Raw genomic sequence first — 27,332 nt, 5'->3', positions numbered from 1 at the left:
ACGCGGCGACCGGTCGCCACGCCATGAGCGCTGCCGCCACCGATCTCTGACAGTGACAAGTGACAGTGACAGCCATGACGCGCGTCAGTGCTGCCCTCCTGCTCCTGGGGATACTGACCCCGGCGAGCGCGCAGAACGGGATTAGTTCGTTCATATCAGGTCAGTTCACCCGAAACTTTCTCCCGCCCGAGATGCCTACGTTTTTGGGTCAAATTTTCACCCAATTGCATGCGTTAGCGGCCGTAACAGTCTCGTGGATTTTAGGTTGCACGTTGTATGAATTGAAAATTGAGTTTGCATATTTGGTGTTCTCGTTGCGAGGCTCCGAGACGTTTCCGCTCAGTCTGGAATTCCGTACCGCGAATCCTTTAGTAGGACGTAATCCTTTAGTAACATGGACATACCTAACTTAAAATCCTATCCTATATTTATTCTCGAACAAACGTCGATTCTCTTTATACAGTTATGAGAACAGACTGTGAATTTCAGAGTATGTATTTTACTAGATACAATCATAGTTATAACTCAAAGTTTTATAAGATTTCTCTTTGAAATAACTTCCGTTACGGCGCTCCACATTGCGGCGTCGCGTCGTGTCGGCGCGGGTTGTGTTGTTCTACGTTCATTATCACAGACTCCCGTTTAACTCTTTTGTTAGTAAAATTATCTATTGAAATGTACAGTACAACACTTTAAGTTTCTATAGTTAACAGACTTAAAGATAAATTTCATTGTATTAAAATTTAATTTCTAATAAGAATCTTGATAACTAGGAATACATTTTTGACACTGATTGATATATATATAATAATAATAATAATAATAATAAGCCTTTATTTAACATGCCAAACTACAGTGATAACATTTTTTTTTTTTTTTTTGTATGAATAAGAGGTTGTCATGTCCCCTGCTGGGTATAGGCCTCCTCCATGTTTCTCCACTTGTCTCTGTCTGCAGCTGTTCTCATCCAAGCTTTTCCCGCTATTTTCACTATGTCGTCTGTCCATCGGGCTTTGGGTCTTCCTCTTTTTCTCTTGCCTCTTCCTGGACCAGACCATAGCGTCACTCGCTTCGTCCACCTGGCATCATCGGAGCGCATCACGTGTCCCGCCCATTTCCATTTTAGGCGCTGCGCCTGCTGTACTGCATCTATTAACTTCGTTCTTTGTCTGATGGTACGACTATTGAGTTTTTGTCTTATTTTGATATTCAGAATGCTTCTTTCCATAGCTCGTTGACAGGAACGTATTTTCATAATAGTATTACGGTCAAGGATCCATGTTTGGGCGCCGTACAACAAACTCGGAAGTATGGTCGAGTCTAAGACTTTTTTCTTTATTTTGAGAGATAATTTCGACTTCAGTATTTCTTTTAATGACCAGAACTTTTTCCACGCTATTTTTATTCGTCTATCAATTTCGTCTTTGTGTCTCGTATTCTTTATAGATATTTGTTTTCCGAGATATACATAATTTTCAACGTATTCAATAGGCATTTGGTTTACTGTAATAGGGTTTTTCGGGCCGTTGGTAGTTATTTTTGTCTTAGATGTATTAAGATGTAGGCCGACGTTTTTGCTAGCGTTGCTTAGCTCTGTCAGTATTTCTTCTAATGTGTTAGATGTGTTTGCAAAAAGAACTACGTCATCTGCAAATCTTAAGTTGCTTAGGTATTTCCCATCTATGTTAATTCCTTTTCGATTCCATTTTAAGTCACTCATTATATTCTGTAGGACAGCTATAAAGATCCTCGGAGATAGTGGGTCTCCTTGTTTTACTCCTTTGTAGATCTTAAATTCCGAGCCTAATCGGTCCAGTTTTACTCGGCTTGTGCTTTTTCTGTATATGTCTTTGATTATATTGATGTATATATTAGGTACGTTCTGCTTACTTAGTGCTTCCCAGATGCTCTCGTGTGAAATAGAATCGAAGGCTTTCGTGTAGTCAACATATGCGATATACAGTACTTCGTTGAACTCGAGGTATTTTTCAATGACTTGTTCCAGGGCATGGATATGATCCATAGTAGAATATCCTTGCCTGAACCCCGCCTGTTCTGCTGGTTGACACTTCTCTATTGTGGGCTGTATTCGTTTTTCTAAACACGTTGAGAACAGTTTGTATACTGCTGGAAGTAGACTGATGGGCCGATAGTTATTTATATCAGTGGGGTCTCCCTTTTTATGCAAAAGAATTATTTGTGACCTTGCCCAAGTTTCAGGTATTTCTTGTGTTTCAAGTATTTTGTTGAATAGAGTGGTGAGAGGGTCAGCGAGTAGGTGCCCGCCAAGTTTTATTGCTTCATTAGGGATATTATCCGGTCCTGGACTTTTTTCGTTTTTTAATTTCTTGATGGTTTTTATTATTTCATTGAACGTGAAGTGAGGTACTAGCGATTGTGTGTCTTCTTCTTGTGTTTGTTTACTGATATTTGGTTCGTGTGCAATATCTTTCCTTCCATATAATGTCTTATAGAAATCTGTAGCCGTGTTTAATATGTCTGTCCTTGTTTGTTTTGTAGATTTTTTCTGCCCTTTCAGCGTTGGCATCCATGTTTTCTCTAAATTCAGTTGCTTGTAGGCTTTCTTTTGGCTTCCACTGCTTGTTAACTGTCTTTCAATAACTTTCATTCTGTAATTTTCGTAATCCTTTTTAAGCTGTTTGTTTGTTATTTTATACAGTTCTGAGAGCTCTTTTTTCTCTTCTTTGCACTTATTAGGCTTATGTTGCAATACGGCTCGTCGTGTTAGTAGGTTTCTTGTTTCTATGGATATTATTTGTTTATTTCTTATTTTGTTATTTATAGTTTTTAAGCTTTCCATTATAGCCGTTTCGATTTTTCTATAGTACATCTCTGTATTTTCGATATTTTTGAGGTCTAAGGCTTCTAGATTTGTTTTTAAGGCGGTCACATAAGTCCTCTGGTTTTGTTCGCATAGAAGATTGATCGGTACTTTGTTGAAAGCTTTTCTACTCTTCTTTTGTTTTTCTAGCGTAATTGTACCTCTCACAAATCTGTGATCACTTAGAAAAATGTTGTTATTTAGGATTTCGAAATTGGTGAATAGTCTAGGGCAGTTACTTAAAATGTAGTCTATTTGGTTTTTGTGTTGTCTGTCTGGTGAGATCCATGTCCATTGGTTTTTTAGTTTTTTCTTGAATATTGTGTTGATTATAGTAAGGTTGTTGCTGTGTGCGTATTCAATTAGTTTTTCGCCTCTTTGGTTCCTTTTTCCGTAGCAGCATGATCCCATTACTGTCTCTTCGCCTTTTCTTTGTTTACCTATTTTTGCGTTTAGATCTCCTAGAAGTATTATCTTTTCGCTTGAAAGGCCTCGAGCGATTTCTATTTCATCATAAAATTTGTTGATTTCTTCCTCTGGTGCGTCTTGTGTTGGAGCGTAGACTTGAATTATTGAAAGTTCCGTTGAATTAAATTTCATATTAAGCAAACAGACTCTTTCTGAAATGCCTATGTAGTTTTCTATGTTGTTTTTATGTTCTTTTTTTATTAAGAAACCGACCCCGTATAGACCTTTAGTCTTTCCAGTGTGGCAGAATATATAAGTATCGTCTTCTATAATGTTATTACCACTTCTTCTGATTTCCGCTAGTCCTATAATATCGTGTTTTATTTTTTCTAAAGAGTGCTTCAAGAGTATCATTTTTTCAGGCGCTAGTAATGATTTTACATTGTATGTGCAGATGTATAGTTGGAGATGTAATGGAGGGTTACGGTCTTTGTCTCCCGCGGTGACCAGCCGTATTGGGAGATCGTAAGAGGAGGGCTTTGGTTGCTACTGTATAGTATATTTAGAGCAATGAGCTTGAGGAGTTGTATGTGTTTGTTTTTTCAAAATAAAATGGTCCATTTTGTTTGTTTTGTTTATTTTTGTTGGTTGTTTTTGTTTCTCTGTTGTGTTTGAATAGGTGATGGCCTCTGGCGACTCTGATAAGTTTCTTTTTTTGTTTGTATTTTGCAGATCTTCTTTATGTTTTTCATTTAGTAGTACTAACTTATCATATTTAAGAATAGCATGTATTCCTTGTTCTCTCGCAATCTTTATTTCTGTCTGGAGCTCCCTGCGTTTCTCTAACACTTCCTTGGGATAGTCTTCTTTTATGTAGTAAGGGGTTCCATGTAATTTACTCTTGGATTTCATTATTTTTATTTTAATTCCTAATGTTAATAGCGATATTAAAATCGGCCTATTTCTATCACTTTTCCTTCCTATTCTTCTTACAGATTCGATAGTATTTTTTTCGCAACCAATATTTAACATGTTGTTTAAAAATTGTGAAACTTTTTCTTCCAGTTCTTGGTAGTTTTTTTCGCCTTCTTCGACTCCGAATATCACTATATTTTTTCTTCTAGAAAACTTTTCGAAATTATCTATTTTTATTTTTTGGACTTCCAGTTTTGATTCGATTTTTTCATTTTTTGTTTCTAATATTTTAAATTTTTCGTTTATATTGTTATTTATAGTGCATTTAATGTCTTCTTTTATTTTGAACATTTCCTCTTTTTGTTGTTTAATTTCTTCCTGCAGTGAGCGTAGCATACTTTTAATTTCTTCCATTTTTATTTTGTATGTTTATATGCGCCCTCTGTTGATGAGTTTAGGGACTCTTTCAAAGACAGTTCAACTCGATCAATATGTTGGACGTTCAAGTAGTTTTGCAAGGTTTTAATAGATGGCGCTTTTGCGAATTAAATTTTAATTTCAAACGGTAAGAATGATTGTGCAAAATTGTTATGTTGAGCACTTTAAAGGAGAACTTCTTATCACTTCACTTTTTTCTTGATAAATATTATTCTTCAATGGCAGAAATCGTATGTAACACTGGTTTTTAGAAGTTCATAACAGTTATTCCACTTACAGTTGCACTTTGCTTCCTCGTTGTATTTTCAAAAAATGTTTGTTATATTGATAGGAATTTATACACTTGTTATATGTGGCACGGTATCAGATCTTGTTCGACACTAACACACTTGTTTTTCACAGTTTTAGATAACTTTCGAATTTAAAAAGATTTTTTTACGCGGAGCCGATGTTTACTTTAAGAGCGGTGGCGCCCTCTCATTTGATATATATAGATATATATAAAGACTCTACAGTATATTATAAACTTATTGGCTAAAAATATAATAATTTAATCCTTCTACAATTTAAATGGCATCGAGCATTATATACAATTCGTTATCAAAATCAACTACGAACTTTCAATGATATTGAATTACGTCTAATGCTGTTTTCATTTGTTTTTGTTTATACAAATACAAATTTAAATAAAGTTATAAAATGTACTAATAAATAATTTAGGTACAATTGATTATTTATTTATATATCCTGTAGATGTAGGACCTCAAAATTTTATTGTGATATCACCATCATCATCTGAGGCACTACAGTCCCGTGTAGGCTTAGCCCTGGTCCAGTAATTTTTCCAAGACAGATTTGTCTGTCACCAGAATCACCAGAATAGTTTCTTTGTCATTTAAGAACATAATTAATTCAAATTACAATGGTCTAATAAAAATGAAATCAATTACAATTTCTTATAAATCGTACACTCCATAGTTCGACCAATTGTCGAACCTGTCGCGATCTCAGAATGCAAACATGACCAGATCATTGGTCCATTCCGAGAGAAGCCGACCAATCCCCTGATTGGTCCTTAATTACAGGCAACAACAAAGATGTTATTCGTAATTTAAAAATTAAAAGATAATTGATTCTCTTCGTTTAAACCTTTGCTGCACTAATCGTGGGTTTGTGAGATCAAAATCCTCGTGTGTCAAAGATAATGAGAGGCATGACGATATGTTTTATAAAGAAATTTCGGCCTTAGAAACCAACGGTAAAACAGTCAACAGACGTATCAAGTTATTGTCGCTTAGTTAAGTAACTAAGTTACATTCCAACACGTAACTATGCAAATAACAGAGAAAACCAACAAGAGATTACTTTCTTTTCTATTATCATACAACAAAATCGGCACATTAGCATACACAATTATTTGAATATTTAAATTAAATCTATATGAATGTTTGAATCCATTTTGTTTTAATCGATTAATCGCTCCGTAATAATTGTGTGGAATCGATTTTGATCGGACAAGTAGGAAAGTGTTGTGTCGCAAATTCGGTGACGTCTCCTCTCCCCACACGCCCCCTGCGGCCCCCGCACTCCTTCGCCCCTCGCCGGCCGATACTTTCTCCGCACGCGGACTTTCTGTGTAATGCTTCGACACTACTGAGTAATTATTTCGTCAAAGATTAACAGCTCACTTGTTGCGACGATGATGCGTTTAAAACAAAAATAATATACATCTTATGTATAATTTTATTGATGCTGGTATTATATATAGTAATCAAAGACTCCAATGAACGGTTCAAGATTTGCATAGCAGAACCGCGGTAACTCTATTAAAATTTAAAAAATTAACTGGCACATATTGTTGGAAGTGCTCACAGTCAGTGACACGGGAATTTTAAACATAGGTAACTCAACTAAAATTGATGAGGTACTGATCAGCTCACGGTTCACATTTGTGAAGCAGATCAGTGGACTGGCAGTAGCTCATCTTAATATGTACCTGCATAAAGTTATAAAAGGCAACTCGCGGCTCTTCGACTCACATAGTTATAGTACATCGCGATGAGCTGTGAACTACCCATTTTGTTGTTGAACCGCAGCTCAACGGTGCAAGTTTATGTGAACTAAACTTTTGAACCGGTTCACAGCTGATTTACACATGCCTAATTTCAAATATATTAACACAACTGTTCTTTAAATTCATAAAGGTAATGATGGAATATACAGGAAAGTTTAAAAATTATTAAAGACAATAGACAATTAAGAGTACGCTATAAAAGTAGAAATCATTAATTAATTTGACACATTCTATATTTTTTTATTTAATCATGCTAATATTATAAATGCGAAAGTTTAGATGTATAGATGTTTGTTGGCATATAGTACTAAAACGGGTGAACGCATCTGGATGAAATTTCGCATAGGTTACTGTGTTTTATAGCACATAGGTTGCTTGAGATTTTTTTTTAATTAAAAAAAAAGTCAGAGGCAGAAGCTAATTCCTAATAAATTTAATTGAAAATTGAAAGACTATCAATAGTATAACGCGATACTTATAGTCGATGTTACCGGTCAATGACCCCGATTTGCTTTTTTTATTTATTGAACAGATTAGACTAACGTTGTTAGGTGAGCGTCTTGTGGAAGATATAGGTATAAGTAATAAGGAAGCCGATATAATATTATTTAAAAAAACGTCTAACTAAAGGAACTAAGCAATAGTTTTTAAATATTGGTAAATAAAAAAATAAAATAAAATAACTTTTATTTCAGACGAGTTACATCCATATAGTGTTAGTGCAAAAAAAACAACAGATCCTACGACTATTTTAGTAAAATAAGATAAATACAGTTCATACAAATTAATTTGTTACTAGGTTATTGTTCGAAATGCATCTACGAACAATTCCTAGTAACAGCGGAGAGTCAAATCTCCATGCTATGGTGCTCAAGATGGAGTTGAAGCTAGCTCTCAGTCTGCAGAGCAGTGAAACAGACTTTTTTCTAATGATGGCATGACATCCATCAACTCCTGCCTGAGTGAGCATACGAGATACACTGCAGAAACGATAATTGTGACATTTGATTAATTCCTGCGATAGTTAATATTTGGAATAAATACAGTAGGTGAATAACAGTACATTTCTTGTTGAGATATATCTCGATTTCCCACAAAAATCTATTCATACGCTCTTTCTTAACAATAGACAAATGAGTAGCTGTATTTAGGTTATCTGTGACTTTTAATGAACGTCACTCTATTCGTTGTCTACTGACATTCTTTAGTCTGTAACCTCTATGAGATACGCTACTATAACATTTTGTAAATGTAAAATTTTTACTCTGTACTTTACTTTCACGGTAAATCTATTAATTTAATATTTTAAATGAAAATATAGAATAATGTAATGTCTGTTTTCTATAAGCTATGTGCATTTCGGTCGCAATAGTTATTATCCGATGTTATCTTCGTTAACAAATAATGTTCTCCCATTTTTTTATATGTATACATACTTTATAAATAATGCCATGTTTTTCTATAGATAATTTGACAGTATAAACTCACTATTACGATTTATTAGCTGTCGCATGCGACTCCGTCCGCGCGGAATTAAAAAAAAACTTAAGTAGCCTATGTGTTCTTCCAGATTGTGTTCTATATCTGTGCCAAAATTCATCAAGATCCGTTGAGCCATCATGGATATGCCTTCAAACAAACATCCTTCCATCCATCCATCTAAACTTTCGCATTTATAATACTAGTAAGATGAGGTAAACATAATGTTGTATGTATAATGGTAAAGAAGTAATAATGATGTAGATGTAGTAACGTGTTCGGAGTGCCGGGTGGTATATGGGGCGCGGCTAACGGTGACCGAGCCGTTACCACCTTCCACCGGTCCCCGCGGACACCTGCGCCTCGCTATATCGGTTCAATACTAACTTATCGTACTAACTTTAAGTTATTGGAAACATTTATTAAGTTCATTTAATTGGTAATCTGTAAGAAGATATTATAACGTAATTATCTTAAGTTGTCTTAATTTAAAATTTAACTTTATCTTACTAATTTAAATGCAAATGTTTAGATGGATGGATGGAAGAATGTTTGGAGGTATCTCCAGAACGGCTCAACGGATCTTGATGAAATTTGGCATAGATGTAGAACATAGTCAAGAAGAACACATATACTACTAATTAAGTTTTTTTTAATTTCGCGACGACGGAGTCGCGGGCGACAACTAGTGATATATTAAAATTGACATAGACATGTACATCAATTTTAAAAAACGATTTCGATACAAAAGACATCAACGCGCTTAAATCTGAGCATAAGTACAAAATCTATTTGAAGACCTCGCCTTAAAAAATACATCAACATTTTGATAAGAGATTGGGTTTTTCATAGAAAAATTGGTTTAAAAACGACTCACTTTATAAAGAAAATATTACATCACATGCAGACACAACAAAGAAACATATAAAGTTTTATTGCATATAAATTACATTTGATTGCTTTTTAAACGATTTCGGAATCGATTCGTAAAAGATTATGAGTATTATTCAATTATACAATGTTAGTGCGAGTTGTGTGCCCGGTGTGGCTATTTTGTCGACTTCCACTAATAAATATCTGAAGAGTGAAACGTTGCGTGACTCATTAGTGACAAGTATTCGTCGCTGAAACCTTTCTAGTATTTCCTAAATACAATCACGTACCTTGTTGCAGGCGTAAAAGTAGCCTGTTATAAATTGTACCATTTCTGGTCGAAGGAAGGAAGTTATGATTTTTGAATGATTTTTTACATTGAATAACTTTACAATATAAAAAAACTTTCAGATAAAAATACTTTATTTACAACTGTTCTAAACCTGAGTTCTGCTAAAAAAAGCATTTAAAGGCATATTACTATCTCTGTTGTTCTATACGTTTTTGAATATATGTTTTTGTGAAAAATAACGAAAATTTTGTTAATATCTTGAATCAATAATATACATACATATTCTTCATTGAAATCGTTTTTTAGAGTAAACAAAGGCACTTTTTTTTTTTTTTTTTTTTTTTTTTTTTTTTTTTTTTTTTTTTTTTTTTTGTGACTGAGTTGTCACTGTTTGCCTTGAGGAGGCATTTACAGTTTCACCGGGCTTGAGGTGGCCGGGCGCAGATGGCGCTTAGCCTAAACCTCGTTTAAGAGTAACTAGGCTCGAGGGCTCCCTCAGGAGCCTCGGCTCGGGCTGTTACTTCGTTATTATTACCGGATTGGGAAAAAACAAAGGCACGTCAAATTCCAAACATAGCGGCCATTTCGATATTTAACTTTTTTAGTTATTTTTGGAGAGCGTATGATAAAGTGAACTGACAATGTAAAGTTAGGGTAGCTATTATTATACAGTTATGAAAGAAAAATTGTTTTACAGGAAATGTTTTGGAATTTACTTGTTTTAACATTATCTGTAATATAGTGTATTTATTGGAATCCAGTTATTTTAGTTTGTTACTGGTCATTATTCCATTTTATAGGTTTATGAGGAAAATTAAAAATAATATTTTGAATGAATGATTCACTGAGTTTCAGTCATCAGATATAATGAATCATATATTCCAGGATTTAACTTTCACTTTACACTTCCTTGTTATTTTCCTCGTATGATTAATAATTCAATTGTTATATAAGATTTAATTTTAATACAGTTGTTGTTTTTATAACAACATCTCGATGGCTCTTTACAAGTTTACAGGAAAGGTTCTCAAAGTTTCAACCATAAATGAAAATAGGCCGCATAGGCCCTTTTACTTCAACAAAGAAACACGTTTAAACCTGTAAATGTGTACTTGTGTTTAGTGCATATTGTTAACTAGACTAAAACGTAGCTTTTAATATAAAAAGTTAAAATCATAAATTTGTTACTTTGGCCTTTATACATAGGACCCATCAATCTGTTAATTATAATATCTTCTCGTCTTAATCTTCTAAGATCTTCGATCTTCTTGATATTAATTATCTCTCAAATAACGTAGACTTTTAATCGAAGCTAATTTTTTAGATATTGTAAGTAAACTCTGTAATTAACGTTTAATTTTAGTTTTATTATAAATCGTTTTCAAACACTTAAAGCGCGAAATAACGAACAATTTGAATCAATTATAAAAGCCTTGTTAACTTCAGCTGTCACTATTATTTCATTATTATGGATAAATTGTCCGAAGTCACGCGAGAAATTAAACTGTTATTTGATTGTTCATGCTCGTTTAATTATTCTATACAAAAAAAAAACAAAACCAATTTGTGTGTCTTTCCATTTCTTTCTATTATTAAGCTTAATGCCATAGCGTTTATTGAAATAGCACGAAAAAATATTACTCGAAGATGGAATTTGACTTTATGAATACTTAGAAATAACTCATCTTTCAGCACTTTTCACTAACGTAAAGTTAGCACAGTATGTACTCTTCCGTACATCTCTATCAGCCGACATATCTGTATTCACTATCTTCTTACGTATACACTTTCACAAGATTCATCCATATTTTCTTCATTCTACCTTTGTTTATCTCATTATTTTCTTATTTGTAAATGTCAATACGTCGAAATAGTTATTTGAAATAAATTTCTGAGCATAGCTAATATGGCTTGCTGGAACAAAAATTATTCTGAAGGTCATAATATCAAAGTTTAGTTAGCTGAAGTGTGGTTGTGGCCTTGTGTGAATGATACTGTGTCGTTCGTTGTACGGCGTGTCGGGGTACACTTTCGTTTTCTTCAGGCGCGGCTGCAGCGGGTGGCCTGTGGGAGGCGAGGGGGGCGATTTCTCCGCGCCGCTCGCGTTAGGTCATCACTTAACGGTCTGTATTAAGACCAATGGCCCGAGATATAATACTATAGTATGTTGACCTTAAACCTTATAATTATAAAGATTCTCTAAGTAAATTGATACACTAAGGAAATCAGTATAGTTATATGTGAAGGGTCTAAATTGTATAGTATAAATTACTATAATTGTTACGACAGTTTTTCTCAGTAACTCACTAATGAAACATACAAAAGTTTAGTTCGTAGATTCATTGATAAATATAAAAACATATTTAATATAAACCTTTCATTATCTGAAATAAACTGACATAATTGAAGTAAGATGAAAGTCTATATATATAAAAGAAAGTCGTGTTAGTTACACTATTTATAACTCAAGATCGGTCGAACTGATTTAGCTGAAAATTTATGGGGAGGTAGCTTAGAACTAGGAGACGGACATAGGAACTTTTTTATCTTGTGTGCATTTTTTTTTATTCCGCGCGGACGGAGTCGCGGGTAAAAGCTAGTATAAAAATATTTAAAGGAAACAGAGTAAGTGCTTCTTATACGAGTGACGCAAACGCTCGTGTCTTGCACCACAGACTGTTTTCCTTTCATTTGTCTTTATGTGTGCCGAGGTGCGCCGGGACTGTCCACCTAACGGTCAGCCCATCTTCAGGAATGTCGCTCAGTGGGTTCAGTTTAGGACAGCTATTAAGTAATAAGGTCGCTATTCGCTTGGCAACGTCAATGACGAATTTGCGGTTACATTGAACTCACCAGACCAGTGTTCATTCATGATTCAGCTAAATTTTTCGCTTGCACTTTTATTTTGAGCACCGGTGGCTCATGGGTTAAGCACTTGATTTGCAATCTGCAGATCCTGGGTCTGAATCCGAATGTACCAATGTGTTTTTTATCCGTCGATTTATCCGACGTTTTTACGGTGAAGGAAAACATCGTGTTGCAAACTGCACATATCTGTTAAGTAATTCAAAGATATGTGTGAAGTCAACAAATCCGCCCTGGACCATCGTGGATGACTATGGCCTAGTCACCTCTAACTCAGGGTAGGCTACGAGCCCCTCAGTGGGGACGTAGAGTGAGTTGATGATGATAACTTTTATTTGAAAGAAAGAAAGAAAAAATGTCTTATAAGAGGTTACTTTTTGGTAATTATTACCTTTTGTCACTTAGAACTCTATATAGGTGACAATACTGTAAATGTTTTTCATTTTCTATATTTCATATTGTTTAGTTAAGAACATTACTAGAGTCATTTAACATATTTGCACGGTTTGTTTTCAATTATTGTGGCCTAGATCAACGTCTAGAACAGTTTATCAAAGTTAGCATGCTTGTAGTTGCGAGTGGCGCCGCGCGGCCACTTATAGGCAGCGAGGAGAAAAGATTCTTAGAAAATGAAAGAAAAAAAAACCATTTGTAAAGTGGTCGCCGTCGCTGGAAGTCGCTGGGCGGCTTTCTCAGCGGCTGCAGCTGTTTGTTCGGCGACTTTTAATTTAAAACTAAATGGAAAGGGAGAAATTAATTAATACCACTGATTGGGAAGAACATTCGATCATAGAAGACCTGCGATTGAGTAGAATTCTTTACCATTTACCGCCGTATGGTATTCAAAATGTAGTATATATAACCTTAAATTATCTATTAATTAATTGTTATTGGGCTGGTCAATGGTAGAAGTATGACCCAGATCATCTTGTTAGGTTTTGAGATTACCTTGTTTAAGTAAAAATAATCTTCACCTTTAATATCAATCTTATTTTTTTGATTTGTATTATACTAACACAGGTTAGTTTCTTCCTAACAGGTTTAACGCTTACCTTATAATAGCTTAATTTGGACGGTGGTCAATAACTGTGTATTCACCTTACAGATCTGTTCGAGTCGCTGGACACGCAGGTGGAGACGCGAAGCTGCCCGGGCGTATGTATGCACACTCTCACTGCCCTCATCTGCTCCAATGTACGTGATGACGCAGACTGTCCCAGCGGCATGAAGTGCTGTATGGACGAACCCTTAGGTAACCCTCTCAGTATATTCACTGTCTTCACCTTATCGTAGAGTCTAAGATCCCGCTGCAGGATTGGTGTGCTCATCGACTTTTTGTTTAAAACCAAATTTTTATGTTTATTTATAGTTAAGAGAATATATATTTACTAGGGTGCCTATCAAAATTTGGCCGCCATTATTTTTAAAAAAAATATTTTTAATTGATTTTTGGTAAAAAAATTCGTTTACTTATTTTTTAAATAAAAAACGTCTACATAACGGTAATTAATATCAAGATTCTAAAAAATCACGGTTGCCGTTGCGCACCTGGCCGCACCTCTTTGCAGCCAGGTGTAAACAGGTATGATTTCGATAAATTTATACGTTTATAACCTATTTTTATTAATTATATGTCAAATTAAAGCTAATTTTTTTCTATTAATTATCATATAAAGTTGCTCAATTAAATCTGGCCGCAAATAAGGGTTACTGGCTGTTAAAGATAATAAATATTTAAGGTAGAGTGAAAGAGAGTTAGCGCGTAACATCATTTGTCAGACGAGGACAGCGATTGCCGGCTGTGCGACGCTTTTAAGCCATTGCGCATGCGTCGAACGTTAGTGTTCTCAACCACCGGGGAGTAATAGAGACGACTTATAATAAATAATCCAAAAAATATGTAATTTTTTTCAAAATGACAAATTTAAAAATTGCAACAAAAAATTAATATTGATTTGATATATCGACGGTCTAGTTAGGAATTTGTCTAACTCCTTATTTTTTAGAGGGTGATTTTTTTAACATTTTGATGAAGCAATAATCCAATTACAAATTATTTGAATGATTCAAACTTAAATATTATATCTCTATTAGATATAAATAATTTTAAATGGTTTTTAAAATGATAATAAATTTTGAAGTAATTGTTTTTTTCGTACAAATAAAAGATTCTCTAAAAAGGAGTTAGATAATTTGCTAATTAGAACGTCGATATTTAATATTAATTTAAAAAATAAAACCAAGGTGACTTAAGTAAAAGAAAAATAACAATGTAAATATAAAACGTTGTTTATTACGAACTCCAAAACAGTGTGGGGTTGATGTATATTAGAATAGAATATTTACAATAAATATATTGACAAGAAATAACAACTAGTTCAGCAACACAATATTTATTAGCTAGAAGGCGAAGTATGTAATGCACGTGGCACAGAAGGTTAATTGGCACAATAGTTACACAGATCACAGTAGAATATAGGTATTGCGAAGGAATTTAGGAAACACAAAAGCGTCACAGAGATCGAGCGAAGCGGTAGCGAAATACGTAAGCAGGTAAGCGAGTGCGTCGGGAGCGCAAAGCGGCGTGCGTCTAGTGCGAGCGCAAAAACCGGACTGGTGCGGGGAAGCGTTGCGGCGGCTTGCCAGCCTGCGTATGCACATGGCTGCCTCGCATACAATAGGCGCTGACGTCGGTTGACGCGTGTCCACTGCACCTCATTGCAGGTCGCCCGATACGACACAGGTAAGTACCAAAGAGATTTATTTTGTTATGTGAGTTGCGTGTGATAGATTTATGTTTGTGTGTATGAGTGTATGATAATGTAAATAAATGAATGAACGAACTGTAAATAGATAAGTAAATTATTGATAAGTGATTTATTAATGTAAATTAGTATTTAATGTATGTAAGACCCTACACCACCCCCCTCCAGAGACCCGGCTAGGGGCGATAAAAATCCGGGAACTTAACTCGACGTCCCGAACGCGTAACATAATCTTTATTCACCTTTGGTAAATGGTCTTGCGAGGTTGCATCATGTACGTCTCTAAGGATGTACGCTGGTTTCAGCCGATCTATGGACACGGTGACGTCTCTGCCATTAACGGTGATTTTAAAGATTTTGTCACTTCTCCAGATAACTTTATGAGGGCCTGAGTAAGCTGGTTGAAGGCTTCCTCTCACTGTGTCGTCCCTGAGGAAGACGTGCTCACATGTAGCCAATTCTCTGAAAACAAAGACTTTGTCTATACCATGACGAGCTGCAGGTACTGGACGTAGTTTTTGAGCGAATGAGCGGAGACGCGCTACGAATTCAGTAGTGTCAGTCGTTACGTTGGTGTTCGACTCAAAGAACTCTCCTGGGAGTCTGAGCGGCTCGCCGTACAGTAACTCAGCGGAGGAGGCCTGCAAATCTTCTTTGAAGGAACTGCGTATTCCAAGCAGCACCCAAGGCAAAGACTCAGTCCATCTGTCATTTGCATGGCACATGATGGCTGCCTTGAGCTGTCTATGGAACCTTTCAACCAAGCCATTACAGGCTGGGTGATACGCCGTTGTTCTTTTGTGATGAAACCCAGCAATCTGCGAAAGGTGTTGGAATAGGGCTGATTCAAATTGGCGACCTCTGTCCGTTACGATGTCTGTCGGGCATCCATAACGGGAGATCCATGTGGCGAGTAATGCTCTTGCCACCGTCTCCGCAGTGATATCTACGATTGGTACCACTTCCGGCCATCGAGTGAATCTATCTACAGCGGTTAAGCAATAGCGGTAGCCCTCTGATGAAGGAAGTGGACCAACCAGGTCGATATGTACTTCCTTGAAGCGCGCACGTGGGAGGTTAAATGTGCCTGTTTTCACAGACACATGCCGGCTCACTTTAGCGCGTTGGCAGGCGAGACAAGCGCGTGCCCATTCCCTGCAGTCTTTTTTCATGCCAGGCCACACAAAGCGTGCTGACACTACTTTGGCTGCGGCCTTGGGGCCGGGGTGGCTCAAGGAGTGGAGACTGTCGAAGACTTGTTTCCGATAGAAACTCGTTACAAACGGTCTTGACACTCCTGTACTGACATCACAGTACAATAAGGAACTGCAACCAGGCAATGAGAGCTTTTCGAAGCGTAATGACGAACCTTGTTCGATCAGCTTGGCTAATTCAGGGTCGGAAGCTTGACTTGCGGCTAAGGCATTGAAGTCGATAGGCATTTCTAGTTCTTCGACCCGGGATAAGGCATCAGCGACTACATTGTCTTTGCCAGATATATGCCTTATGTCTGTCGTGAACTGGGCAATGTAGTCTAAATATCGGTACTGCCTAGGCGAGCAGTTAGCTTTCCGACCCTGGAAAGCGAAACTGATCGGCTTATGGTCAGTGTAAATGATGAAATGCCTGGCCTCTAACATATGCCGGAAATATTTCACAGCCTCATATATTGCCAAAAGTTCCCTATCGTAGGGAGAGTACTTCTCTTGTGCAGGGTTCAGCTTTCGAGAGAAGAAAGCTAAAGGCTCCCATGATCCATCCTTAAGTTGCTGCAAGGCGGCGCCGATTGCTTTGTCCGACGCGTCAGTTACTAGGGCAAGCTTAGCTTTGCAGTCAGGGTGAGCTAAGAGTGCAGCGTCTGAGAGGCTAGACTTGCATTCCTCAAATGCCTGCAGGGCTGCTCCTGAAATGTCAACCGGCTGAGAACCCTTTACTGAACCAACCAAAAGAGCGTTCAGTGGAGCTTGAACTTCAGCGGCCCTGGGCAGGAATCTTCTATAGAAGTTTACCATGCCCAGGAATCGTCTGAGTTGGCGGACGTTGGTCGGTGTTGGGAATTGCTGGATAGCTTCGACCTTGGCATCCAGTGGCTTCGTCCCTTTAGCGGAGATGCTGTAACCTAAAAACGTTACCTCCTCTGCTCCGAAAATACACTTCGATGTGTTTATCAACATGCCGTAGTTCTTCAGGCGGGTGAAGATAGTGCGCAGGTGCTCCTCGTGTTGTTCTGCATCCCTGGAGAAGATGAGAAAGTCATCGAGGTAGCAGTAGCAAAAATCCAGCCCTCTCGTCATTTCATCCACAAACCTTTGGAATGTTTGCCCAGCGTTCCGGAGACCAAAGCTCATGAATGGGAATTCGAACATTCCAAAGGGTGTGGTGATGGCAGTTTTCGGAATATCCTCCGAGAAGACCGGGATTTGGTTGTATGCCTTCACGAGGTCGAGAGTGCTGAAAATTCTGCATCCTGCTATGCTGTGCGTAAAATCGTGTATGTGCCTTATGGGGTACATATCAGGAATTGTACGCGCGTTGAGCATCCTATAATCCCCACAGGGGCGCCATCCGTTATCTTTTTTAGGTGCTAAGTGTAATGGGGAGGACCACGGGCTCTCCGAAGGCCTAGCTGTCCCGCTGTCCAACATTGACTGGAACTCGAGCTTGGCAATTTTGAGTTTCTCAGGGGACAAACGTCTAGGGGTACAAGAAACTGGAGGGCCTGGTGTAGTGCGGATGTGGTGCACGGTGTTATGTAGTATGGCGCGGTGTGTACCTGAGGGTCGTGTGATATCTGGGAACTCTTCCAAGATCTTGTGGTACTTTGTGTTTCCAGTTGCAACTTTTACAGAGGTAATAGCATTCTTACAATCTAGTGAAGCTACAGCAGTTATAGTAGTAGTATTATCTATTAAGCGCTGGTGGCGACAATCTACCATTATATTATAAAAGGTTAGAAAATCTACACCAATAATAGCTTTTTGAACATCTGCTACTACAAATCTCCATTTAAATACACGTTTAAGTCCAAAATCTAAATACAAATACACAAAACCATAAGTGTCTATAGGGGTGCCGTTAGCTGCACACAGTTGGTAGTCCGTTTTCGCTCGTCGGTCCTGCAGTGACGATCGGGGGAAGACGCAGAGGTCGCTTCCAGTATCGACCAAGAACTGCATCTTCGTCTTCCGGTCAGTGACGAACAGGCGACTAGTTGTGTAAGGGCAATCGGCAGTCGCCATTACTGACCGCCCTGCACGTTTTCCGACTTGTAGTCGCAGGGTCGCGAACAATGATTGGCCTTATCCCCAAACTTCGCATGATACCAGCAAATGGGGTACTTCCGGTAGTTCGACTTTGACCTGGACCTGGAACGACCGCGATTGTCCTGTCTTGCGTTGGAACGGGCTTGCCTCTTCCCTTGTGTTGTAAACGACTGGAACTGCTTTCTGAGTTCGGCCACTTCCCTCACCAGATCGCTAAAGGCTGACCCTGGTATAGCTTGGCTGGTAGATGCTACCTGAGGTGTATGCGGTGCGATGTCGTGTATGCGGTCTGCTAGGTCTGACAAAATTTCCAGAGTGGCTGTAGGTTGTCCAGCGAGCACTGTTTGGGTTCCGCTTGGTAGTCGACTGATCCAAATGGTTTTAATAAAATCGTCTGGTACCTGGGGTCCGGCAAGACTGGTAAGATGGCGGAGGAATTGAGACGGCTTGCGATCACCTAACTCTTCATGCATGAGCAGTTGTTTCAGTTTCTTCTCCTTCGATGCGGTCAGTCGCTTAATGAGCTCGGATTTCAGCTTCTCATACTTCTCTGTGGCTGGAGGATTGACGATTATGTCTTTTATTTCTATAGAATACTGCTTGTCCAACTGGCCGATGACGTAATTAAATTTCGTCGCGTCGTTGATAATTCCGGATATGGCGAATTGTCCCTCGATCTGTGCAAACCATATTTCCGGTTCTTCCGGCCAGAAAGGTGGAACACGAATTCCCACTTTAAAAATGTCGGATGACGGACCTGGTTTGGAAGTGGAACCACACGCGCCTTCTCCTGCGCCCGGTTTGTTCATTGTCAAAGGGGTCACCAGTTGTGGGGTTGATGTATATTAGAATAGAATATTTACAATAAATATATTGACAAGAAATAACAACTAGTTCAGCAACACAATATTTATTAGCTAGAAGGCGAAGTATGTAATGCACGTGGCACAGAAGGTTAATTGGCACAATAGTTACACAGATCACAGTAGAATATTAGAATATAGGTATTGCGAAGGAATTTAGGAAACACAAAAGCGTCACAGAGATCGAGCGAAGCGGTAGCGAAATACGTAAGCAGGTAAGCGAGTGCGTCGGGAGCGCAAAGCGGCGTGCGTCTAGTGCGAGCGCAAAAACCGGACTGGTGCGGGGAAGCGTTGCGGCGGCTTGCCAGCCTGCGTATGCACATGGCTGCCTCGCATACAATAGGCGCTGACGTCGGTTGACGCGTGTCCACTGCACCTCATTGCAGGTCGCCCGATACGACACAGGTAAGTACCAAAGAGATTTATTTTGTTATGTGAGTTGCGTGTGATAGATTTATGTTTGTGTGTATGAGTGTATGATAATGTAAATAAATGAATGAACGAACTGTAAATAGATAAGTAAATTATTGATAAGTGATTTATTAATGTAAATTAGTATTTAATGTATGTAAGACCCTACAACAGCGTGGTTTTTATGTTAGAATAAAAATGCCGCATCTGTTCAGTTGAGAACACTAACGTTCGACGCATGCGCAATGGCTTAAAAGCGTCGCACAGCCGGCAATCGCTGTCCTCGTCTGACAAATGATGTTACGCGCTAACTCTCTTTCACTCTACCTTAAATATTTATTATCTTTAACAGCCAGTAACCCTTATTTGCGGCCAGATTTAATTGAGCAACTTTATATGATAATTAATAGAAAAAAATTAGCTTTAATTTGACATATAATTAATAAAAATAGGTTATAAACGTATAAATTTATCGAAATCATACCTGTTTACACCTGGCTGCAAAGAGGTGCGGCCAGGTGCGCAACGGCAACCGTGATTTTTTAGAATCTTGATATTAATTACCGTTATGTAGACGTTTTTTTATTTAAAAAATAAGTAAACGAATTTTTTTACCAAAAATCAATTAAAAATATTTTTTTTAAAAATAATGGCGGCCAAATTTTGATAGGCACCCTAGTAAATATATATTCTCTTAACTATAAATAAACATAAAAATTTGGTTTTAAACAAAAAGTCGATGAGCACACCAATCCTGCAGCGGGATCTTAGACTATATATTCTATTTTATATTAGTAATGACTAGGCCTTAGTCAACTATGCTGACCCAGTACGGATTGGTTGACTACATACATTTAGAAATAAAAACTTGTTCAGCATGTCTGGAATTCTATGAAATTCGGTGCTTGATCCACTGCATCACTAACGTTAACCTTTATTTGGGATCGATTACTTTGTTAAAGAGTTATTAGAAATTCTAACATTGTACTGTTAAAACAGATCTTTCTACTGTTAAAATTAATTGTGGAAATACGATCGTGGGAGACTGTTTGAATTCTAGAAATCGTGGTAATTGAAGATATAATTAAAAGAATTTTTGTATATTTAGGTGAAGTTTTATGTGAACACAATTTTATTGTTTACGACTTTGTTTGCGACTGTAAATTATGTAGCCTTTCTAATCTTTGTATGAACTTTAACGGTCTCAGTCTATTGTTGTGTGCCCTTCCTGTTAGTAATTAACACAGTTGCCAGTACCGTAGTAGTAGTCTACTGACATAGATTCAACATTTAAATGTTACAAAGTACACTATATATAGACACATATACACTATAAAAAGGTGTTAATAATTTTGTATAGTAATTTTATTTATTAAATCAAATGCCTTTGTCATTAAATGATACATTAATACGCGAGATTATAATTTTCTTCCAACAAACATTACATAATATAAAAAAGAAAAGATTTGTATCGTTACATACAACGAATAAACTCAAAAAATACTAGACCGATTTCAAAAATTCGTTTGTCATTGAAAAGCTACTTTATCATTGAGTAACATAGGGGATTTTTTATTTTTTTTTAATTTTGAGAAACGAAACCGCGGGCATAAGCTAATGATTATATAAAATAGTAATAGCGCATTTATTTATTTAAAATGCTTTTAATTTAAAACTGTTTTTGTTACTGCATATAACAAATATATTATAAGTCGAGCTGGTTTTGACAAAACGTTGTGTTTTTTAAATTATAACCATCATTTTTAATTCCAGATAATGACACGGCGATAACTACTAGACGTCCGTTCACGACTCGCTACACGACCACGGAGTCGGAAGAAGACGAGACAACCACACTGACGCCAGACAGACACAAAGACAGTGGTAATTATTAGGTACACATATTACATATTAGGCCTTCATTTACGCGACAACATTCGCAGATTATATACAACACAGGTCTTGTATAAATTGAAAACACCAGCCAAAAATACATTATTCGTTGTAAAATCACTTAATATTAAAACTATGTACATATTTACACTTCAGTTCCATAAAACTCTAATAATTACTACATTCCGTTGTTAACAAACTTTCCGCGCCATTCTCCTATTTTTTAACCTATCTTTTTTATTACAAAAGGCAAAGGTATTGATGGCCAGTAGGCCACCTCTTTGGCAGAACGCAAACTCCTTGTCTGCCAAAGATATGGAATACATAATTTTTCACTCAACACAAAGGTAAAAAAAATTAACTCCGAGTATGTTTAATATATCCAATACGGACTAAGAATGCATTCTTGGGAATTCCTCGTTTTTTTTTGTTTCATCTGACAGTTTACCTTCTGCACAAACATTCGCGGTTTGATCCCAATATTTTGTTAATTGAACTTAGCGTCCCTAGAGTCTAGGTAAACATTTTGAAGTATGTCGACCATTTAATAATGATGTCTTAAATGCTTTTACAAAATCGATAAAGCGCGTTAACAGATTCACATCGTTGAGTTTACACTTGAATAACCTTAGCTTTAGATTAGCTATGTTCTTGTTGCCAGATAGAAGTAATATCTGTTCCTTCGTGTCAGGTAATATCGCGTGTCCGGACGTGTGCGTGGTGGTACAGTTGGCGCAATACTGCCAAGCATACCTCAGTTCTCCGGGGCTCTGCGCCAGCGGCCGCGTCTGCTGCGTAGCTAGGGACTTCTACGGCGACAGCCCGCCTGACGACCTCGTTGTGCCCAACGAGAAGCATCAGCATCAACATCATCATACTAAGAAGCCGAGTACTGCGGTAAAAGGATATATGGCTATTCTAATGGCTATTATTTTCTATGAAGTTTTAAATGTTCTTAGGCATGTTGGAGTCATTTTTAAATTTAAACAATAAGAATTAGGAAACTTTTTTATACTAAGAAATCAAAGTATCCAAATATACACTTCTAACTTAAATTTATATTTAAATAACATGTTTAATTAGAATTTAACATGTTGTTCTGACACATTATAAACATTTAGAAGCAAAATTTTACAGCAATCACAAGTTTAATAATTTCTGTAGTATAAAATTTCCTTACATTCCAGCTGACAACAACGTCACCACCTAAGAAGAAGACAGCAGTGAGCAACAAGGAGCGAGAATGCCGAGGAGAATGTATCAGCGGGCTGTTCGTGCTGCTGTGCGACCACGTGGACGAGCAGGCGAGCTGCGCGGACGGTGGCACATGCTGCATCACCGACAACAAGGATACCACCACGCGAAGACCTACCACCACGCCAAGACCGACCACACCAGTGAGTTAATAACAGTGTTGGGAAGATCGTGCTTTCTTTACCTTCATTAAGAGTTACGTATTAACTGTGGGTATCTGAGATGAAAACCTCCGTTCAAAACATTATTTTTATCTCTGGTCCGTCAAAGATCAAATGACAGGGATGACGATATGTTTTATACAGTTATTTTGGTCTTAGAAACCCAAGGTAAGAAGCAAGGCCGGTTTAATCATTTCCAATGAGCTTGGCAAGATTTTTTCGGCGTCCCCTTTTTTGGTGTCGGTGAAATCTTCCAAAGATAGGGTATCTTAGAGGACACTGCAGTCGTCCCATTATAAGTGACGCTGGCGCCCGGCATCCTGGACGGTCGCCCCACGGTCTAACCCTAACGTCGCTTTAAATAACCTTTATTAGTCACAACTTTCTAAAACACGCGTTTTATTCAGTCGAGTATGTCGGAATTGTTTTCTTTTAATAAATTTTATAGTCACTATTATGTTAAATATGTATAAATTGTGGTATACAGCCGCCGTTGCCGCGCTGTCCGAGCTTCTGCCTTCCGACCGTGATGGCGGCCTTCTGCAAGTATCCTTCCGAGATCAACGCGCACACAAACTGCCGGCTCGCCAACATGTTCTGCTGCGACAACACAAGGTGACGACATAACTTACACTCAACCTTTTCTTAGCACTACACTCTACCTAAAATAAAATTAATTTCAGTTATTGTGTCTTGCTCAGCTGGTATAGTATATTTACTATTGTCATTAAAATTGCATTTTAAACTTTTTTTATAAGAAATCGTAGCAAACAGTTCGTTTACTACACTATACAATAAAAGGCTATGTAATATTTCAGAGCGGCGAAGACCCCCCGTCCGACGACCCCGCGGCCCACGACCACCACGCCGCCCCCCGCGCCCCCCGCACCCGCAGACCCCCGCCCCGACTGTCCCGGCTCCTGTGTCGTGCCTCTGCTCTCCTTCACATGTTTCCGTGAGTATCTATTGCTTTCATGCTGCACCCTTCTTTATGGAAACTCTGGTTTTATTTCGTCCAATAAAATTATATGGACCGTAGTCAATTTTAATCACAAGATAACAATGAGATTCTAAAGATAGTAATCTAAATATGTATGACTAGATCTAAGAGAAACATGTTTTAGGCATGTCGCTGAACTTTAAACGAAAAATAAAACATTTTTTGCTCCATCTCTCTTTGTAGACAATGCGGAAATAACCGACGTGTTCAAATGTAAGAAGTCAGGCACTCAGTGCTGCGCGCCCAAGTCCAAGATCATCGAAGTAGTGGGCACTCCAGAGCGGAACGACTCCTACCCGCTCACCACCACCACGGCTGGCTACAAGCACCACGCACTCACCACCAACGAGATCGTGCCCCACGTGCCTCACGTGCCCCAAGTGTCACACGTGCCCCAGCACACCACGCCCATTGATCGTATCGCATGTAAGATGAACATTGTTAGACTAAGACGCTCGATTGACACAATTCTTGGCCAACTTTGTGAGACATATGTTCACCCCTTTATATTTATAATAATAACTATGTTACAGATCCCTACGAGCCAAGCTATGGTACAACTATGATGCATACAGCAGAGAAATACAACAAATATGTGTGCGGAGTTAAAGGTACGTCACGAACATTTCATTTTTATTTAAAGTAATTTGAAATTAACTTATTACATAACGTGAAGTAAAAGAGCACTTACAAAGAGCACAAAAGTTACTATCAGAGCCATCTTTTAGAAATTCGTTAATAGATGTTACACTAATTATCACACTCACAGTCGATGTTTACTTAAGACAAGGGACTACTTAAGAATCACACACTCGTCGGCTCTTTGCCTAACTTGACGTTCACAAACAATGAATTCTAGCGATAGTTATACTTTTGTGTTATTCAGGTACATCTTCTCGCGCGGGCCGAGTGATGGGCGGCGAGGACGGGATGCCGGGCGAGTGGTGTTGGCAGGTGGCGCTCATCAACAACAACAACCAGTACGTGTGCGGCGCCGCGCTCGTCGGCACTCAGTGGGTGCTCACTGCTGCACACTGCGTCACCAAGTATGTACATAATCCACACGATAATATTATAAAGTTGGCTACAAAGGTAGAGGAAGTCCGAAGAAAGATATGCCTAAGAAAGGAGTAAATTCAGATATGTTATGACGGCTGATAGAGATGTATGGAACAGTGGTACATACTGTGCCGAAGGGAAGAGAGCAGGTTGCTGATATATATTAAGGCTAGCCGACATCTAAAAATGAAGGAAATAAGAAGCCAAAATAATATCATCAACTAAGAATGAATTTTCACACAATATTGTATAGCCATCCCTTTCCTTTCCATTAAAAAAAACAGAGACAGCAAAATTGACGCTAAAAGAAACTATATTTTTTATAACTATTAAATTAGCGCTCGACCACGATTGCACCTGATGTTACGTGATGTGGTTGATAGGTGGAGCTAATTAGTTAATGCTTACTCACTCTACTGTACAGCATCGTGCGCTCTGGTGACGACTACTTCGTGCGTGTGGGTGACAACGACTTGACGCGCAAGTACGGCTCGCCCAGCGCTCAGACGCTGCTGGTGGCCACCACCTACATACACCACAATCACAACAGTCAGACCTTGGACAACGACATCGCGCTGCTAAAGCTCAAGACCAAGGCAGAGCTTAAAGACGGTCGGTTTCGACATCTTTATAATCTCTCTTTCCTTAATCCTCTCTATATGGCGATGCACCGTCATCTACCTCCAGACCAATTTATCATGCGTAGCTCTCTTCTTATTCTGGTGACGACTAATTTATGCAGCTGACTGTAACATGGTAATTATGTTGCAGGTGTGTGCCTCGTGTGCCTGCCCGCGCGGGACGAGGAGCACCCCGCCGGCAAGCGATGCACCGTCACCGGCTACGGCTACATGGGAGAGAGTAAGTACATGCACTATAAAAAAGTGTCAATAACAACAACGTTAGTGATTTAAATATTTGAAGATCGATTCATCGGTTATAATTTAAAGTTACGTACATTTTCCAGCGGGTCCGATTCCCCTCCGTATCCGTGAAGCGGAGCTACCCATAGTGAATGACTCGGAATGCGTTCGCAAAGTGAACGCGGTCACCGAAAAGGTGTTCATCTTACCATCTTCCTCTTTCTGCGCTGGCGGGGAGGAGGGCAACGACGCCTGTCAGGTTTGTGACCAATTAGACTAGATCTAACCAAGAAAATAGTAGAAATTGAAAGCTTGTAGTAGGCAATATTACTTGAAAAAGTTAACACAGCCAACAAGGTTAAATTTTTCTTCAAATGTTTGTCAAGTTCTATCCTATCTTAAATGTATTATTAAATTTGCAGTGTCTTGTCCGTATGTTTACGCATAAGACACTGTTTCTTCTTTTACTTTAATAAAAATAATGGACTACTCCATAAGATACGAGTTACTTTAGATCAAGTAAAGGTAAAGAATACTATATCATCAGGGTGACGGCGGCGGTCCCCTGGTGTGTCAGGACGACGGGTTTTACGAGCTGGTGGGACTGGTCTCGTGGGGCTTCGGCTGCGGCCGGCAGGATGTGCCCGGCGTCTATGTCAAGGTCTCCTCTTTCATCGGCTGGATCAACCAGATCATATCCGTCAACAATCCATAGATCGTATGTAATTACACTGGAAGACTATTCAATCGATCTATGGTCTTCATACATGCGTCCATAGACAATATTTATTTTATTTTCATAACATAAAAAAGTAAAAGTGTTTTTAAAAACATTTATACGCCCTAAACAGCATTTGTTTTTGATCAAATAAATACTGTTTTGGGTGAGGTTTTTATTTTGGATAAGACAAGAGAATGCAGAATGCTCTATTTTATATTATTGTGGTATTTTTTTAAATCTAAAAACGTAACTTATTGTCCTAATATCTTCTTCCGTTTTTTGTACACAAAGCAAAAACTTAAAAAAAAGTTAAGGTTACAGTACAAAATACTTACAAAAACATTATTTGGTTTCTATCAAAGTTAACAGCGCTACGATATTTTTATTTATATTCATATAGTCTTCCAGTCAAAATCTATTAATTAAATTAATAGACCTCATATAGATTTATATCTAAATGAAAACATTAAATATAAAATAGTAAAGTGTGTAAAGACGCCTCTTTCAAAATATAATTTGAACCGAATCGACTTGCGAAACATTTAAATGAGTATGTTTTTAAAAATGTATTTCGGCAATGGAACCTTAGATTAAAAGGTTATAACAAAACAAGATTATTTAAAATAATATAACCGCGTAATTATTATGTTATTTCCCGTGGGTTTTTGACACCAAAATCTGAAAACAAAACAGAGATTTTGGTCTCAAAAAGCTAGTCCGTAACCTCCTTCATAAATAAAAAATAACAGAATGACAAATATAAGGCGTCTTTTAAAAATGACCTTGACTCAGTCATGGAGTATATTTTTTTGAAAGTTTTAATTTCTATTTATAATAGGAATATTTAAATGTAAATAAATAATATTTTCTTCTCTATTTATTTAGATTAATTT

The 27,332-nt window shown here is 37.8% G+C and overlaps 1 protein-coding gene across 1 annotated transcript; it reads left to right on the top strand.

The window, feature by feature from the left end:
* Positions 1–26,711, top strand: LOC106710331 (protein masquerade). The gene is made up of 14 exons (XM_014502350.2): positions 1–159; positions 13,292–13,438; positions 21,262–21,372; positions 22,073–22,278; positions 22,569–22,778; positions 23,284–23,411; positions 23,615–23,751; positions 23,980–24,222; positions 24,330–24,407; positions 24,683–24,842; positions 25,280–25,467; positions 25,627–25,716; positions 25,823–25,977; positions 26,266–26,711. Exons 1-14 carry the CDS (start codon positions 75–77, stop codon positions 26,431–26,433), a joined length of 2,106 nt encoding a protein of 701 aa, XP_014357836.2. The 5' UTR covers positions 1–74; the 3' UTR covers positions 26,434–26,711.
* The last annotated feature ends 621 nt before the right edge of the window (positions 26,712–27,332 follow it).

This window comes from Papilio machaon, chromosome 18 (assembly GCF_912999745.1).
Source record: "Papilio machaon chromosome 18, ilPapMach1.1, whole genome shotgun sequence".
NCBI lineage: Eukaryota > Metazoa > Arthropoda > Insecta > Lepidoptera > Papilionidae > Papilio > Papilio machaon.
Note: the sequence above shows the minus strand (reverse complement) of the source record. Positions and strands in the feature narration are given on the sequence as shown.

What these genes read in the sequence shown, in the direction of transcription:
- LOC106710331 (XM_014502350.2), top strand. Translation starts at nt 75, where the DNA reads ATGACGCGCGTCAGTGCTGCCCTCCTGCTCCTGGGGATACTGACCCCG. An exon ending in AGACAGACACAAAGACAGTG is followed by an intron (nt 21,373 to 22,072) that starts GTAATTATTAGG and finishes CCTTCGTGTCAG; the next exon opens with GTAATATCGCGTGTCCGGAC. An exon ending in CAAGGCAGAGCTTAAAGACG is followed by an intron (nt 25,468 to 25,626) that starts GTCGGTTTCGAC and finishes ATTATGTTGCAG; the next exon opens with GTGTGTGCCTCGTGTGCCTG.